This window comes from Aulonocara stuartgranti, assembly GCF_965226115.1.
Source record: "Aulonocara stuartgranti genome assembly, chromosome: 3".
Classification (NCBI taxonomy): domain Eukaryota; kingdom Metazoa; phylum Chordata; class Actinopteri; order Cichliformes; family Cichlidae; genus Aulonocara; species Aulonocara stuartgranti.
The window spans coordinates 47,691,586-47,707,574 of NC_138941.1; the positions used below are offsets into that span (position 1 = coordinate 47,691,586).

The 15,989-nt window shown below is 39.9% G+C and overlaps 1 protein-coding gene across 1 annotated transcript in view; it reads left to right on the forward strand.

Moving 5' to 3' along the window:
• Positions 1–15,989, forward strand: part of tnfsf10l (TNF superfamily member 10, like) — a 73,722-nt gene that overhangs the window by 45,574 nt on the left and 12,159 nt on the right. Inside the window, exons 3-4 of the mRNA XM_082528727.1 lie at positions 15,687–15,723; positions 15,823–15,930. Of these exons, the coding sequence (XP_082384853.1) occupies positions 15,687–15,723; positions 15,823–15,930 (145 nt within the window). The remainder of the gene's footprint in view (positions 1–15,686; positions 15,724–15,822; positions 15,931–15,989) is intronic.

The following is a 15,989-nucleotide window of genomic DNA, read 5'->3' on the forward strand; positions in this document are numbered from 1 at the left end:
TCGCCTCTGTCAGTGCGCCCCAGGGCGGCTGTGGCTACAATGTAGCATGCCATCACCAGTGTGTGAATGGGTGGATGATTGTGTATAGTGTAAAGTGCTTTGGGGTCCTTAGGACCAAGTAAAGCGCTATACAAATACAGACCATTTATTACAAGTGCTACCCAATAGTTACCCTGTAGTTTTTACCTAAACTACTATGGAAAGTAGGGCAGGTGATAAGCACAGATTCTGGTGCATGCCCATGTAACAGTATTGTTTGGTCTGTTTGTGCTGTTGGCAAACTGATGTAATTAATCACATTGAGAAAAAGGAAAAATTAAGGGTGATAGATGCTTCATAGAAAATAAAAAAAGTGAAATATGGGACTGAGTGCTAGGCAATTTTTGCCTGTAATGCCCCTGCTCTACTGTAGTATATATAAACTTTCAGAGGTTAAGATGTACCTAGCCAACTGGCTGCTTAACTCTTGATTGTGTAGGAAGTCTCAAGGAAGGACAAACAGAGAGACGGGCAGGAGATTTAGTGAATTATAGTAAGACTACTATATGCTACAGTGTTGCTTGATCTGGGATTTTAGTGGCGATTGAGAGGTAACAAATGACATCATACTATATCATACCCGAAGTACATTTTTATACACATGTATCATAACTTTATAATATCACTTTAATTTCACAACAATAACATCTAATTTATACAAAAAAAACTTTAAATGTAAAATGGTACGCAGATAAAGATGTACCCGAGCCCTAAGTTTGGTTGCTCAACTTCTGGTTATGTAGAGGAGTTTGCAGACAAACAGGAAAAAAAATTATTTTGAGTCTTTCTGCTGAATTTTCTCTCTAAAATCTAATCAGGACATTGCAGTAGAACTGCACATTGTATTACCATGGGCAATGAATTCTTGGTGTGCAACACTGTGAATATCAACAAAAGAAAAGGCCAAGCACAGTCCTGTTTACGCTCCTTACTTGGCGCATTGGCTCCTTGGTCGTTAGAAACTGTGGACTCTTCACCCAAAAACTGCCAGTGACTGCTGGGTGGTACATCAGTTACAGGGTTGGTTTGATGTAAAAGTTGATGTCTCCACAAGTTCAGAACAGCAATTTAAAAATAGCAGCCACATTAAAACAGTCCAGAGTTGCAAAGAAGATAGAATCAGAAGGAAAATAAGCTAAACATTTAACGGTGAATTCACAAATGTTGATATGGTGCCTAAAGCTGTATATTCAACCTGTGATGCAAATTCAGGCATCCATACTCGGTCACCTGCAGCAACTTTGTTTTTAGTTTTGTTGGCCTGTAAAATGTTTTTTTAAAATGTTTTTATCTCCTTTCTCTCATCCCCGTGATGACCAACTGTCCTTATGGGTTGGTGCCAACTGAGGAGCCCAAAGTGCTTCCTGAAACAAGAAAAGTGGTTGCAATGGGAGATATGAGGATATCGTGCAGGTCAATTATCATGCACAAGTCACTGCTGAGCCAGTGGTATTTGTTTTAGTGCTTTATCATGTCATAGTCAGAAATGCTTTTTATAATTCTTGCTGGGAAATGACACAAAGCAGCACTGATGACTCCAGCTGTGTACGTGCTGCAGTTCTGCTGAGATTTTTTTATTGTTTTATTCCCTCAATTTGATGTTATGGGATGTTTATTGGGAACACAAAAAGAAAATGCTTTTTTCAGAAACACGTGTCGCATGCAAATTCTTTTTGTCCTTTATTAAAGAACAGAGATCTCCCAGACACTGCTGTCTTCATTATGACATACCTTATAATTACTATTTGCAATGAAATGAAACCTACAATACTGAGTCAGAGAAACAGAAGACCGAGGCTGTAAGACAACTCTGCCTCTGGCCTGTGTTAATGTTGTTTGCTTCTTTAGGGGCGATAACCAAGTTTTAAAAGAGATTACGGGGTGACTGACAGAAAGATAAAGAGATGCAGGGAGGGAGGAAAGAGAGTAAACTGCTTCCTTGAATGCAGCCCTACAGTTGATTAGCTCTTTTGCAGCAAAGCCAGAGAGAACAATACAGAAAGAAAAACACACAAACACTTATAGGAAGGTAAATACACATAAGAAAGAAGCGATAATGCACTATTTCTAGCGTATAAACAGTTTTATCCTGTTTGCGTTCTTGGTTGTGAAACTATATTGTGAAAGTTATTGAGAACAGCAGGGCTAATAACTCAGAGTCCTCTTGATGTGGCTGAAACTAAACTCCAAAAGCAATAAAGGGTGATACCAATCTCCCGGTTTTTTTTTGTTTGTTTTTTCTTCTTAAGCGTGTACAGTCAATGGCTTCCTCAACTGTACACAGCATTTTATCTGGCAGGAACCTACCATGCAAAAGAGGTCAGTAATCAGTTCCTGGCATCGAGCTGGTCGCTGGTGTGTTACCTGTCATGAAACCTTTCCTTGCTGCTTTTCAGAGATAAACCTAATGAACGACTCCTGTTTAGTTGCACTGGGAGTAAATCACAGACGGACAACTGTATGCAGAGACCTTAGACTACCGCTCCAAGTTAAATAGAAATATAAAAAGGATATATACTGTAGATTTTAGGTATTTATAGCATACTCTTGTTTTAATGTCAGTGAGGCAAACAAAGGGGATTTTAAATGCTTGAATAACAACACAAATTTAAGACAGCGTTCAGCCTCATCTCACGGCGTTAATCAAATGAATTGTTGCTATCACGTGGCTGGAAGGTTTTGGAAAAATTCCCAGTAAGAGTTCCTTGCGCCAAGAAAATCTTGTCAATCATCCAATTCTAAAGCCAATAAAGAACATTAATTAGGAAGGAATGCATTAAAGAAGACCTCTTATGGTTTCTCTGCTGTTGTGTATGTACTGTTACATTGGTGGTTGCTCTTATTAAATGTGACCAAACTTAAAATAATGAGGCCAACTTATGTGCAGGTAGGGCTGTGAGCCAAAAGCTCAGGCTTCAGACTGATGTAAACACTCTGTTTCCAACTGGATTTTATGAGGTCAATAAGACCAGTTTCCATATGTAATGATCTCAGGCACATGGCTATGGCTGTGAGAAGAGGCAGCCAGTCAGAAGAAAGCTAGCTTAAAGGGAGCAGAGCTAAGACCTCAGTCACATGGGGTTAGAGACCAGTTGGAGATTGCCTTGCAACCACCGATCACTAGGGAAAAATATATATTCCCTGACCAGATGTGGGTGGTTGCTGGCAGTCAACGTGAAATCGATTGCCAATGCCCCAGCCACACAAGCCTGGAAACCAGTCAGTGACCTCCCTGGTAACCACCATTCACCAGGAAAAATGTGTATTCCTTGACTTGCTGTTGCTAAGTTCACAAGAACGTATACGCTGCTTCACTGAAAACATCTGTGTGCTTTGTTTGGATGTTAGCACAGCACAGCACAGCTACCCACCAAGCAGCAGCAAAACTACAAGAAAAAAAACACAAACTGGACACAGAGACAGTTTCCCATATCACTTCAGAGTAAAAGTTGCGCCTCTTGAAACAGGTTTCAGCAGTTACGCCCAACATTTACTTTGAAGTCAGACAGCGTCAGTTTCTGGTTTGCATCATATGCTCGGTAGTTTGTCAAGAAGTGTTTACAGATATGTGAATGTTTTTCATATGGTGGCAATCTGCTAGTGCAGTCACAAGGTTTTTGGTGCAGCTCTCTCTTTACCCAGAAACTAGCAGCAGCCTCAAGCAATCACTTGCCAACCAGTCAGGGATTACCGGGATTTACAGGGAGTAGAGGTTGCTGACTAGAGGCCTAAAGCAGATTTTTTTTAAGATTGCGAATAATGCAGAGCTACTCTAGTATTCGCTGGAGATAGTTTAAGCACAGAGAGGAAAGTTTTGTGGAATACGACACATGGAAACCTTCCTGCCTCCTCTACTCTCATCTGATTATGCAAAGGAACCACTAAAATGTTGGGTCTGCAAGTTCAGGCTCCACTGACTTCTCTACAACAAAAGCAGTGAATGATCTTTCTTTTTTTTTTCTTTTTCCCTACACTTGGACTCAACTGGCTGGAAACGTTCCTGTGGCGATGCTGGAAGTACCCGTCCTGACACCACTCCAGACCAAACAGTCCATACATTAAATAAACCATAAATGGAGCTCATGTGGATTAGAATAACACTGTTCTGAGCCTTGATTCATTTCTAATGTTATGGCCCATTATTCCTTTATTGTACCATGTTTGACTCCACTGTCGAAAGGAAGAAGTGTGTGGGGATGTTTAAGCTGCTTTCAAGTTGTAACTCTGTATCAACATTGCTGATTTGGAAACACCTGTACGACTGTAGCGCTAAAGCCACATCTCTATTGATAAATTCATTTTTAAATGATTTTTTAATTTTTAAGCAAAAAAACCAAAAGCAAATAAAAAAAATATTTACCAGTTTTTCAGCAGATATAGAACATCAAAAGGTCAGGCAATGAATCCAAAGGCCAAAACTCAAGTAAACTAGCAGTTACTCTATTTACTGATGAAAAACCAAAAGTATAAATCCTGCCATCAAATGTGAAAAATATCTTCATCTGTTCAAATTTGTGCATGGCCCGTAATGTGGTCGGATTTCTTTCCATGGAGATTACCCTGTCAAGCATAAATTTGTGGTTTGGCTCGAGGGAGATTTAAGAAAGGAAAGACTGTCAAAGAAAAACAAAACATTGTTGATGCATACCGACTCCTGACACTGAGGTGTTTGGTTTACATTAAGGCAAATGTGAAAAAGAAACACCTTCAAAGCATTCAACCATAAAATGTTCATTTGTGCTCTTATCGCTCTGGAACTGGTGCTAGTCTTGAACAGTATGGCTTTACCAAGAAGACCAAAGTCACAGAGTCACCTTCGACCTGGCCTTAAATGACATTTGAGTTACAGATTAATCTTTTACCCACTTTTAAGGAGGCAGCCCTTGGGTACATAAACGTGGTAGTTCACCTCTGTCTTTGGTTAATGTCATTTTTTTATTGCACTCAGACAGTGTGGTATGACTTGCTTCCTAGACCAGATTAGGGCTGATAAGAGTTTGTAGCTTCCAGAAATACACAGTGAACCACACACGCACACACATACTGCCAGTCCAGGCCTGTCGGGGTCGAGCAGCATATTAAAGTATTGGGTTGCAGCTACTGCTAATCTGCAGAAGAAACGCTCCTTCATGTGCATACTTGTCCCTCTTTCACTCTCCTCTTTTCCCCCTCAATCCCCCCTTTCAGTTCCCCTTCTGTTCTTTTTTTTCCATACTTGTCCACTGTGACTCTCCTCTGTGTTTTCCCAACTTCTCCTTCTTTTTTTTTTACCATCATTCCTCTTCTTCTCTCATTTCCCATAATTGTCGATCCGTTTCCCTCTTTTCCCACCAGTTTCTGATTTTTGGCACTGGTGTTTCGCCCTAACAGCATCTGATTTTTGTCGTATTTCATCCTATTTGTTGTTCGTTTTGAAAGATACAGTCTTGTCTTTTTCAGACTGGATGTGGCCATATTTGTACACCAGGATAGATCTGGGGAAGGGCCAGTACTTGCTAGCTAACTTGATCGGCAGGTGCATCCCGTGTGGACCTGCTAAGTGGTGTGTGTTGTTGCATAAGAAAATTTTTGGTTAATGAAGACAATTCCACTACTCATTCACTCTCTGGTGGAGGCAAGCTACAGTTGCAGCCACAGGTGCCCTGTGGCCAATGCCAGTAGGTGAAGTGTTTTGCCCAAGGACACAATGACCAGGACAGACAGAGCTGGGGATTGAACCGGCAACCTTTTGGTTACAAGATGAGCTTCCCAACCCCCTGAACCACGATCGCCCCCTTTAAGCCTTAATATATGTAAGTTGTGGTAATATTCCTCTTTACAGATTTCCAAAATGAGGAAATTTAGTCATAAAGACCCAAATTGTGGTTACCATTGGTAGGGGGGGTCACAGCAAGAGTGTCCTGGGTTTAAATCCACAGGCTTGCTGGGGCCTTTCGGTGGGAATAAGGGGAAGAAAAACTGGTTAAAAAACCTGTTTATTTATGGTATAACGGAGGGAGTCTAACATTGGGATTGACTCACTAATGGAGCAAGCCTCAAGTGGCCATTAGAGTTACTCCAGTTTTTGGTCTCCTCCCCATTAGATTCAGTTTTTATCCCAGAAAGAACAGCAAGGGTGCTTTTCAGTTAAAGTGGCATTTTCAGTGATTCCAGCTGTGTGCCTCTGGTGTTAGTAAGCCAGCTTCTGGTTTCACTGCTGCCATGTCCAGGCTGCGTGTTTCCTCTGTATCACTCTTAATACATGCAGCTACTTCTGTACTTTAACTCCCATTATTGAATGGAGACTTTAATGTAAGCTCATCGATTGAACCAGTAAAATTGCCAGTTTATTAAGAAATATTAGGACATATTAAGTAGATTTTTTAATCCATAGGCATAAGATAATATGCATTCTGACAAATTAATCCAGCAGATTATTTAAAAGTTAGAACACCCTTCTGGACTCCCTCTTGACCAGTGTTCCCCCCATATCGGCAGTGCTGACAGAAAGCAGAGCTTCCAAGAAGACATTTTTAAGGATTTACTCGCTATCTTGTCTCTTTCTCTGTCTCTCTCCTTGTACCGTAACCTTAAATTTTTTCCCTCGATTTCTCCATTTCTTTCTTTTTTAAGCTTTTGGCCAGACATAGCATGACGTGAAGAAATCCAGTTATTTTTATCTCTGTCTGTTGTTCCAAACAGGGTGAAAGAGGAAAGTTCAGGGCTTATTTGTTGTTGTTATTGCAGCTGGACGGGGTTCTTTTGGACTTGAGCTGTTTCAGGCTTCCCTAAAGCTCATGCATATTTGCACAAATGCGCACACGTTCGCAGACGCACCACAGCAAATGCCCTCAGGTCGGTGTAATCAACATGCACTCGCATAAGGTCACGTTGGCAGTGAACTTGAACTTTGAGGCTTGTCACATCAGAGCCTCCATAGTGATTTACTGGAAACAAAAGCAGTTTCCTTAACGAGGGCAGGAGTGCAGTCTTTCACCATAAACCACCAGCACACAGTGGCTGATAAAATCCTCATTAAGGGTAAAGCACATAAACACATAAAACTTACTTCCTTGTTGCAGAAAATAAGCCCAAAAGCATTCACTTCATGGTGAGAAAGAGGTTTTATTGAGCCCTTTGGTAAGGTTAGATGAATTATTGTTAGAGTTATGGCAATTATTTAGTGTTTCATCTGGGTTTCATGCATTGATAGGCATTCTTTAATTTTCACTGACATAAAGACTGTAATTTGCAATGAGCAAACAACATTTGACTGCAAATGATCCTTCTGAAGAGCAGCGATTGTGCTTATTATCAGCTCCAGCTCCATATGTAGCTTAAACTGGGTCTTGATGCGGCCCCTCGGTTTCTCTTCTATCTGAAAGAAACAGTTTTAATCCTCCTCTGACAGTTTTTATTCCTCAGCACAGTCTGAACTGTCTGAAGCAGCTTTCTTGTAACTTCTTTAAGTATTTTTCAGGAATAGTTGTTTTTTTAATGGCCCTGCACTGCTTCAAAAATGTTGAGGTCCGGCCTCTGGGGAGGTCAATCCATGACTGATGGTGTTCCACTGCGTATGTTCTTCCATCCAGGTATGCTTTTACTGCATTGGGAGTGTGTTTGGGATCATTGTCAAGCTAAAAAATGAATCCATCAGCAATCAGGCAAATTGCATAGTGGATCAATGGTGGACCATCATGTTTCAAAGGTGGCTGTAGACACTCATGGTTTTATCTCTCTCCTGACATCTTCCGTACATATTGACAACAACGTGGACCAAACATTTCAAATTAGGATCTATCACTCTGCTGCCACTGCTTTTCAGTCCGGTTCTTTGGTAATTTGCCATGCTTCAGCCCTTTCTCCATTTCCGTTCTTTAGGAATGGCTTCTTAACGCCCATCCTTCCACTGAGACCATTTCTGGTGAGGCTTCAGTGAACGAATGAAGGGTTAGATAGAGGTTTTCGCTGGAGGTTTTTCTGTTTCTTAAGCACATGACTTTCAGGTGCTAGTTTCTTAGGCCTGACACTTACTCTTTTGTCCTCCATTTGTCCAGTTTCCACCAATTTCTTGAGGACACCATGGTGAGTTATGTTGTACTTTTGTCAAACTGTGTTGTTGGTGGTATTTTTCATTAGCTTCAACTATAGAAATGGGAAGAAATGATGTGCTTTTGTGAAAAGCTGCTGCTAAAGCTGCTGTGCCTAAAGATACAATTTAAAATTGGTTCTTCGCGAAGTTGTCTGTTGTGATACTACATTGATTCATCCTTTCATAGGTCAATGTTAAGTGGCTTGAAGAAAACAAAATCTCTAGAGATGGTCAGGTACAATAAGGGAAAATGAGTGACAGACCTTTAGAAAGCCTAGAGAACTATTGGTCAGAACAATTTTATATAACTGCTACTAAGTATCTCTGGCTAATTGTTCCTTTCTTTCCTGTCATTCTTCTTCCTGAATGGCACAAAAAAGTTCAGTAGGGTGAAAAGGTAAAGAATTCCTTTCTCAGCATTGGCGCCTTATCTTTGAGCCTTTCTTGATGTTCTCATTTTTAATCTTGACATATGAAGCTGTAAAACAAAACATTAGTGTGAGTGTGGAGGATAGTGTGTGCATGTGTGTGAAGGAGGCACTTAGAAGGATTGTGTGTGATTGATTTCCAAGGACATGAATGAACAGTTTAGAAAAGACAGCTTAAAAAAAAAGCCTTTTCCGTCTTATTAGACGAGCAGGCAGCTGACATGAGAAGAAAAAATCATTTAGAAGAAGTGAAGAGTCCTAAATTTAAAAAACTGTCAGGATACACCATAAATGAATCAATGCAAACAGTTCTCAAAAAAACATAAAAATACCAAGTGAAACATCAAAAGTAAAGAAGATAAAACCCCTGAAAATAAACAACCTCACCTGAAATGCAGCAGCTCCAATGCGTTGTCAACGCAGCCTTTAGTCATTTGCGGGGAGCCATTTAAGTGGCGAATGACTCAAATAACTGTCTCGACCTCCGACACGCAGTAACTCTTTCCAGGCTTCAGATTTTAGATGGGCTCCATGGAATGCAAAGTCCAGTGGGGTTCAGTGGCTGGAGTGTAACTCACAGGAAACTGATGTGCATCAGTGAAGACTTTTATATTTTACTTCCAGGCAAGAAGTCCAATGTGTTATCCTCATTTACGGTACTGACTTTATGACTCTCTGCTCTCCAACAATACTGTGTCAGACATACATGAAGCAAAAATAAATAACAGATAGATGCAGAGCTGATGATTTGGTGTAACTGACATTTTTAATGAATGACCACCACTTAAAATTGTGATCCCATGGATGAATAACTATTTATACCTTTCTGGTTGCAGTTTGTAGTCCCAGTAATATCACTCATGTTTGACCAGGCTTTGGTTGCATGCAGATACAAAACATGAGAAGGAACCTATTTGCTGAAATGTAAATTAGACTAGAAGCTGTCTGATTTTCTATGACCATCATTTTGCTGTTTAGTTGCTTTTGTAAATTTATTTACATTTGTAAACAGCGATCAGTGGATGGAACAGGAAGTCTTGGTCTCGCAGGTCCAAAATATTGGCTGAAGCAATCCTCAGATAAATGGCTAAGATAAGGTGGATTCTTAGATTGCTCAGAAGATAAACAGGCAATCGACTTAGTGCTTCTCTAGTGCCGCAAACAGGTTGACATTTTTGTTTTTTAATGAAATGTCCATAAAAATATTTTACCTCAACCTTTAAAGCACCAGCATTGTCATGCCTGGTATGTTTGTACCCACTCACAACAGTCTCCATGCAAAACTGATGAGTATTCATGCATATTCATTTTTCTTTGTTTGTGGACATGGGCATGAAAACACACTTTAAAGGCCATTTGTGAATTGTTATTGGCAAAAACTGGCTGAGCAACAAAGTCTACAAGATGGCAGCAGGCCATGAATGAGCTGGCTGGAGACCTCCAGTGTGGTGTGTGGCATCAGTATCTTCTTTCAGCTACTTTGCACGATTACAAGAGGTTCTAACTTTGAAAACATATCACAATCTTGATACGTCTTCTTCTATACTGATGGGTCCAAGTCTCTTTTTATTTTTCGTTCCAACAGTGAAGCCTGAAATGGAAAAGTCCCCTCACTGGAGGTCTGCTGCCAAATTAGGAAAACAGATCAAATTCAAATAGTTTCCATAGTTTCATACCAGGAATGACTTCCATGTCAGTGTCACACTTAGCATGTTAGCATGCTGGAAATATTTCACAATGTCAGTCATTACAGCATCAGTTCAAACTAACTGTGATCAAGCATGTGCCCTTTAGCAACAATCAAACCTATTTGAGAATGTAAGGAATTATTTTTATTTACTTGTATTTAAGGCCATAACAGCCCTTAACTCAGCTAAAGAACAGGTGTGCATGCTGAAGTTTTCATATCCCGTGGATTCAAGACCAGGATGGCTTTCTGTGCAAAACTTTTCCATGTTTTTTATTCAATTAAAGTATGTCCCAGAGTAATCCAAATGCAGCTTCCAGCTTTTAATTTAATCGAGTTATTTGTTTTTAAAAGTGTAATTAAATAATTGAAATTGTTTTACTCCTACAACAAACCCCTATTACCTAGAATTATCTCTTGATCCTAGCCATAATTAACCTTTCATTAAAAGGGCAGAGTAATGACTTCAAGCTGCAACCAGAGGGGAAAGTTGGAAAATCAAAAAAAAAAAAGAAAGGAAGAAAGAAAGAAAGAAAGAAAGAAAGAAAAAAGTTCCCTTTATTACCAATTCATCATACTGAAAACAAGCCATGCAAGTTTCCACTGAGGTATAATTCATGCGATCGGCTCACCTGAAGGAAATATTGTGTTTACTTATGCAGAACAACACTTAGATGTGTTTTTACGTTATATGTTTAAGATGTCAGAACTCATTTTCCTTCCCTCACACTCCATTTTTCAGCAAGTGTTTCTTAACTCTCATAGCAATGGACTTGGACAGTGCAAGAAAAATCATCCTCGCTCAGAACATGATTTACTTTCACTGCGGCCAGTTGTGTGTTTTATGTCTTTATGGAAAATCCCGCAGGAATCATTTTTATCTAAAATGTGCTTTATCTTTTCACATTTATTTATTTCAAGCAAGTTTGACGCCTTGTACACAAAACACACAACACCCACTCAAGTACACATTCTAAAATAAGACTAAAAGTGAGAATGTGCTTTATATGTATATGTGCAATATAGTCCAATATATTGTCCAATATGATTAAGTCTGTGTGAACTGTAGCCTCAGTTTCCTGTTCTTAGCTGACAGCAATGGCACCCAGTGTGGTCTTCTGCTGCTGTAGCCCATCTGCTTCAAGGATTGAGCTGCAGTCTGTTTAGAGACACTCTTCTGAATACCTTGGTTGTAATAAGCGATTATTATTACTTCCTTCCTCAGCTTTATTTCCTATTTGGTATTTGAAGGTCGTATTGACCATGCCTATATACCTAAATGCATGCAGTTGCCACCATGTGATTGGCTGATTGCATTAGTGAGCGGTTGACACCTTGTACCTAATGAAGTGGCCAGCGAGCATATGTTACTGCATACAGAAGGTTGTAAATAAAAACCAGATGGCAAATGGCAGTAAAGGAAACAAAGCACTATAACTCCAAGTGACACTGGTTTCACATTTAAAAGTGCTGCTGGTCCAGAATCTTTCAGGATGCCACTGAAACCTTCCAATCCTGTGTGCAGCATTATGCATGTAGCTGATGTCACGCTGTAGCCATCCCATAGTTTCCCAAGCGAGAGCTTAAGCATCAGAGACAGCAGACATAATGAAAACATGTTGCTCCAGAGTTGCCCTGAAAGAGCTTGAAAGCTTCTGAAACACTGTGTTTTTCTGGGTTGTTTTTTTTCCCCTTTCTTTCTTCAACTGCAGCCACATGCAGGGCAGAAAGTCTGTTGGCAATTTTCTCTCTTTAAGTGTGTGTGGGGGTAATTTTCTGGTTTCAGGACCCAAGGAACGTTAGGCAGAGACAGGCACGCTACGCCGAGCGAGACCAGCCGACACTCTGTGTTGCACTTTTCTATATTGTGTTCCCCCCTTAGAGTACATAGGATATACACAAGCCGTGGTGTCACGCTGACACACACACACACACACACACATACTGAACCCCAGAGCAATCATGCTCAATTTGCAGGTTGAGCTGAGTGTTCAGTGCAGGAGAAACAATCCCACTGCCAAGAATAACATCACATGGGCAGCTGGGTGACCATTAAAAATGGAATTAATCATATTCAGGATATTGTGGTATTTCTGCAAATTAATCGCAGAGATTTATTTCAATAGGAGCTCAGTGCCCAGCTTCGGGGCACTTCAGATTGACCACATGAGCCCAACAGGTGGGCAGAGTGGGCAGACATGTAGTAGAAAGGGGGGAAAGGGAGAGAGAACAGGCAAAAGGGGGGAGAGAAGTAAAAGGAATTATAAATTAAAAGCTCGCTAAGTAAGTTAAAGCTGAGGGAAATCTATTTTATGCACAAAAGGCAACTGAAGCTTGATTTACAAAGTGGGAGAGACAAAAAAAGGAACACGTGTCAGTAGAGAAAGCAGTGTGTAGGAGAAGAAGATTTACTGAGTGTGTGTGAGAGACAAAACGCATCTGTGTGTGTGTGTGCACGCGTGACAAATTAAAGGAAGAACTTTGACCCTTGACCCTTGCCGTTATGGGGTCTGGTGGCTCTGTTAGGGGTTGGCTTTCTTGATTCCTTAGAGGAAAAGATCAGTTTAAAACACTTGTATTCTCATGGCAGACTCCAGGATGACAATGCCACCGAGTGGTTTGATGAGAATCATATGCTTTCGCTTTAAGTCACCAGCTTTCAGTTCGGTTTAACACCTGTGGGAGATCTTTGGGCCCATGCTTTGGACAGCACTCTCCACCACATCATCAAAACACTAAATAAAGGAATATCATTTGTTAGATTGATGTTCCAGAGACTTGAGGAATCAATGCCAAGGCACACCGAAGCTGTTCTGGCAGCACGAGCTGCCCAAACACTTTACTAGAACATACTTTGTGCTGTTGAGGGTCGGCTTGTTTTTTTGGCTGTTTGTTCTTTATTCTTTGAATTTGTCAGTTGTTTGTATTTTGGTCCTGGCTGTGTCTACACCTGGGATGAAACAAAAGCCACTCCCTGGGAACATAAATGATAGAGAGGAGCAGGAGAAATAAACCAGAGACTGGACGACGGGGAAGTGTGTGCTGTTGAGGGAAGAAAAGGAAAGTTTATATTTAAGAGTTGAGATGATGAAAGAAGGCAAAAAAGACAGGAGAGTGTAAAATGAAAGAAAAAAAGAGCATGTAGTGTATTGTCCAATTTTAAAACTAAGCTAAGTCTGAAACTTCTCCACACATTCTCTGCTGATGAAAATGTCCTGAATGTTCTTTCTCCTGTAGTCATTATTCATCAGGATCAGGTCCCTCTCCCTCATTCTCACTGAGAGAAGTGTACCAAAGTTAGTTGAGCTACGCTAAAATAATTCAGATTAATTATACCAGTTCACAGCAACACTCATCTCAAGGCACTTTGTTGTGACGTGAAGACCTGCAAGGTCTTAGAGGAAGAGCTCCACTAGCACTTTACGATGGCGGGGAGGAAGAAGCAGAGCCAGGCTCAGGGAGGGGCAGCCATCTGCTGCAACTGGTTTGGGAGTGAGGGGGTAATAGACCATAGGCAATAAACAGGACAAAAGGCAGTCTGGGACAAAAGTTAATGACATGCAATAGTGGTGTACAAAGGAAGAAAGAAGGGATTGGAGGAGTAATGGCATCATGGGAAATCCTCCAGCAATCTCAGTCTTTAGGAGCGTAACTAAGGGATGGTTCAGGGTCACCTGGTCCAGCATAACTATACGGAAAACTTCATCTTGAAAGAGTCTGTCTAACAAACCTTAATTGGAGCTGTTTCCACAGATGAGGGGCCTGAAAGCTGAAGGCTCTTTAAGATAAGATGGGGCCTGATTATTAAAGACTTTATATTTTAAACTTGATTCTGGATTAAACAGGGAGCCAAAACTAAGCCAAAATGGGAGAAATATGCTCTCTCTTTCTAGTCCCAGTTAGTGCTCTCAGTGCAGCATTTTGGGTCAACTGAAGATTTTTCTGTGAAAAAAGAAAATATCTTTTACCTTTAGCAGCTAAACTTAAAAAACCAAATATTACATCTTTATCTTTATCTGATATATTCACAATGATTCGTGTTGTAATTTCAATACTTCTGCTTTTGTCTTGTCCCTAGAACATGTTTGTTGCCTTAAGGTTTCCTCTCTTAGCAAACTTTCTTTTCCCTATGTGAATCAAAGCTGGGACGGTGTCGTAAACATCACGAAGCTCAACCATGACACATTGCTACTTTAGGGCTGTACAAATATTACTTAACTATAGAATCAATAAATTCATTACAGAACAGTCGACACAAACAAAACAACTGTGTCCACTGCAGCCACTTCACACCCATAAAACTGGCTCTGGCTGTCTGAGGAGCCCAAAGAAACAGCTGCAGGTTAATGATTCACTTTACAGTCAGAGTTAAATAACACCTTCGACTCTCACTCTAGCTGGACAAGCTCATCTTTATTAACAGTTACTGTAAAAATGGACTGACAGACAACACTTACAGTACAACACAGTGCCTTTATCTTTAAATTGACTTTCATACACTTAGTGTTTTGTACTTTATCCAATTACAGACAACATTTGTGGGGGAGTGATTTATGGGACCAATAATTCACAAGTTCAAAACCTTATTGTGGTGCTGTTTAATTGCTTTAATGATTAATTAAAGACTGATTCCGTGCATAGTTTAAGGATGTTGTGCTCCTGTGGCTATGCAATGTGACTGTGACTGGAGATCCTCTGATTTCCTGAAATAATTCAATCAAGCTATTTACAATTTTCTCAGTTATTTAATATGTACTGTATGTACTGTAGTTAACTTAAAGAGCAGTTTCCCCTCTCTCTGGAACATTATGGAAAGTTCATGTAACTTTGATTTATGCTCGTGTATTTACAACAGTCATCAGACCTAAGTTGACCTCCTGTCAGGCATTAGAGAATTAAGTTAACCATTATATTTTATTTGCTTATTGCTAATGTTTTATTATGCTTCAAAAAGCATTGGAAAAAATAGAAATGTAATCATTTAAATAAATAAATGTATTTAAAACATGTAAATAGTATATAGAGATTTAATTTTAGACAAAAAACAAAAAGTATACAAAATATACAAAAATAAATTAAATAAACTTTAAAAATTACTTTATTTTTGCTGATTTAGTTTACTTATCAACAAAAGTTTGAATGTTAGATTTTTACACAAATATTACAATTTTATATCGTTTTACATGTCCGGTAATTGTGGTGGATGGCATTAGATGAATCAGCTGTATCCTATCCAGCCCTGTGTGAATAATCCTTTGTTATTTGCGTTACTCAGATGAAACAAGCTAGTCTAGCTCACCATGTTACATTAACCTCCTTTTTATCCAGCAGTGAGTTTGCACATTCTTTTTTTTTAGGTCACGCTAAGATGTTAAATTTAACAGCATAAAGTGAACAATTCCTTTTTTTTCTTATTCTCACATTTTTGTTGACTTGTATGTTTTTCTATATTTTCTTTTAGGTGGCAGATAGCATCATCTCAAAGCGCATCTTCACTGGTGAGCATCCCTTTGTCTACAGACACACACACAAACACAGACAGACACACACCTTCTCACTAACTTTTTTAATGTTCTTTGATCCCCTTTCTCCCTTAGAGGCGAGAACCATGCCTCACAATTTCAACAACTCAGGGTCAAAGTTTATGAGCCCCGTGACCCAGAGGCCATCTGCCCACTTGACCCTCAGAGACGCCAGTTCTCAAGGTGAGGCATCTGTGTTTAAGCGGTCATCATTAATCTAGGCGCAAGATTTCGGGAAGTCG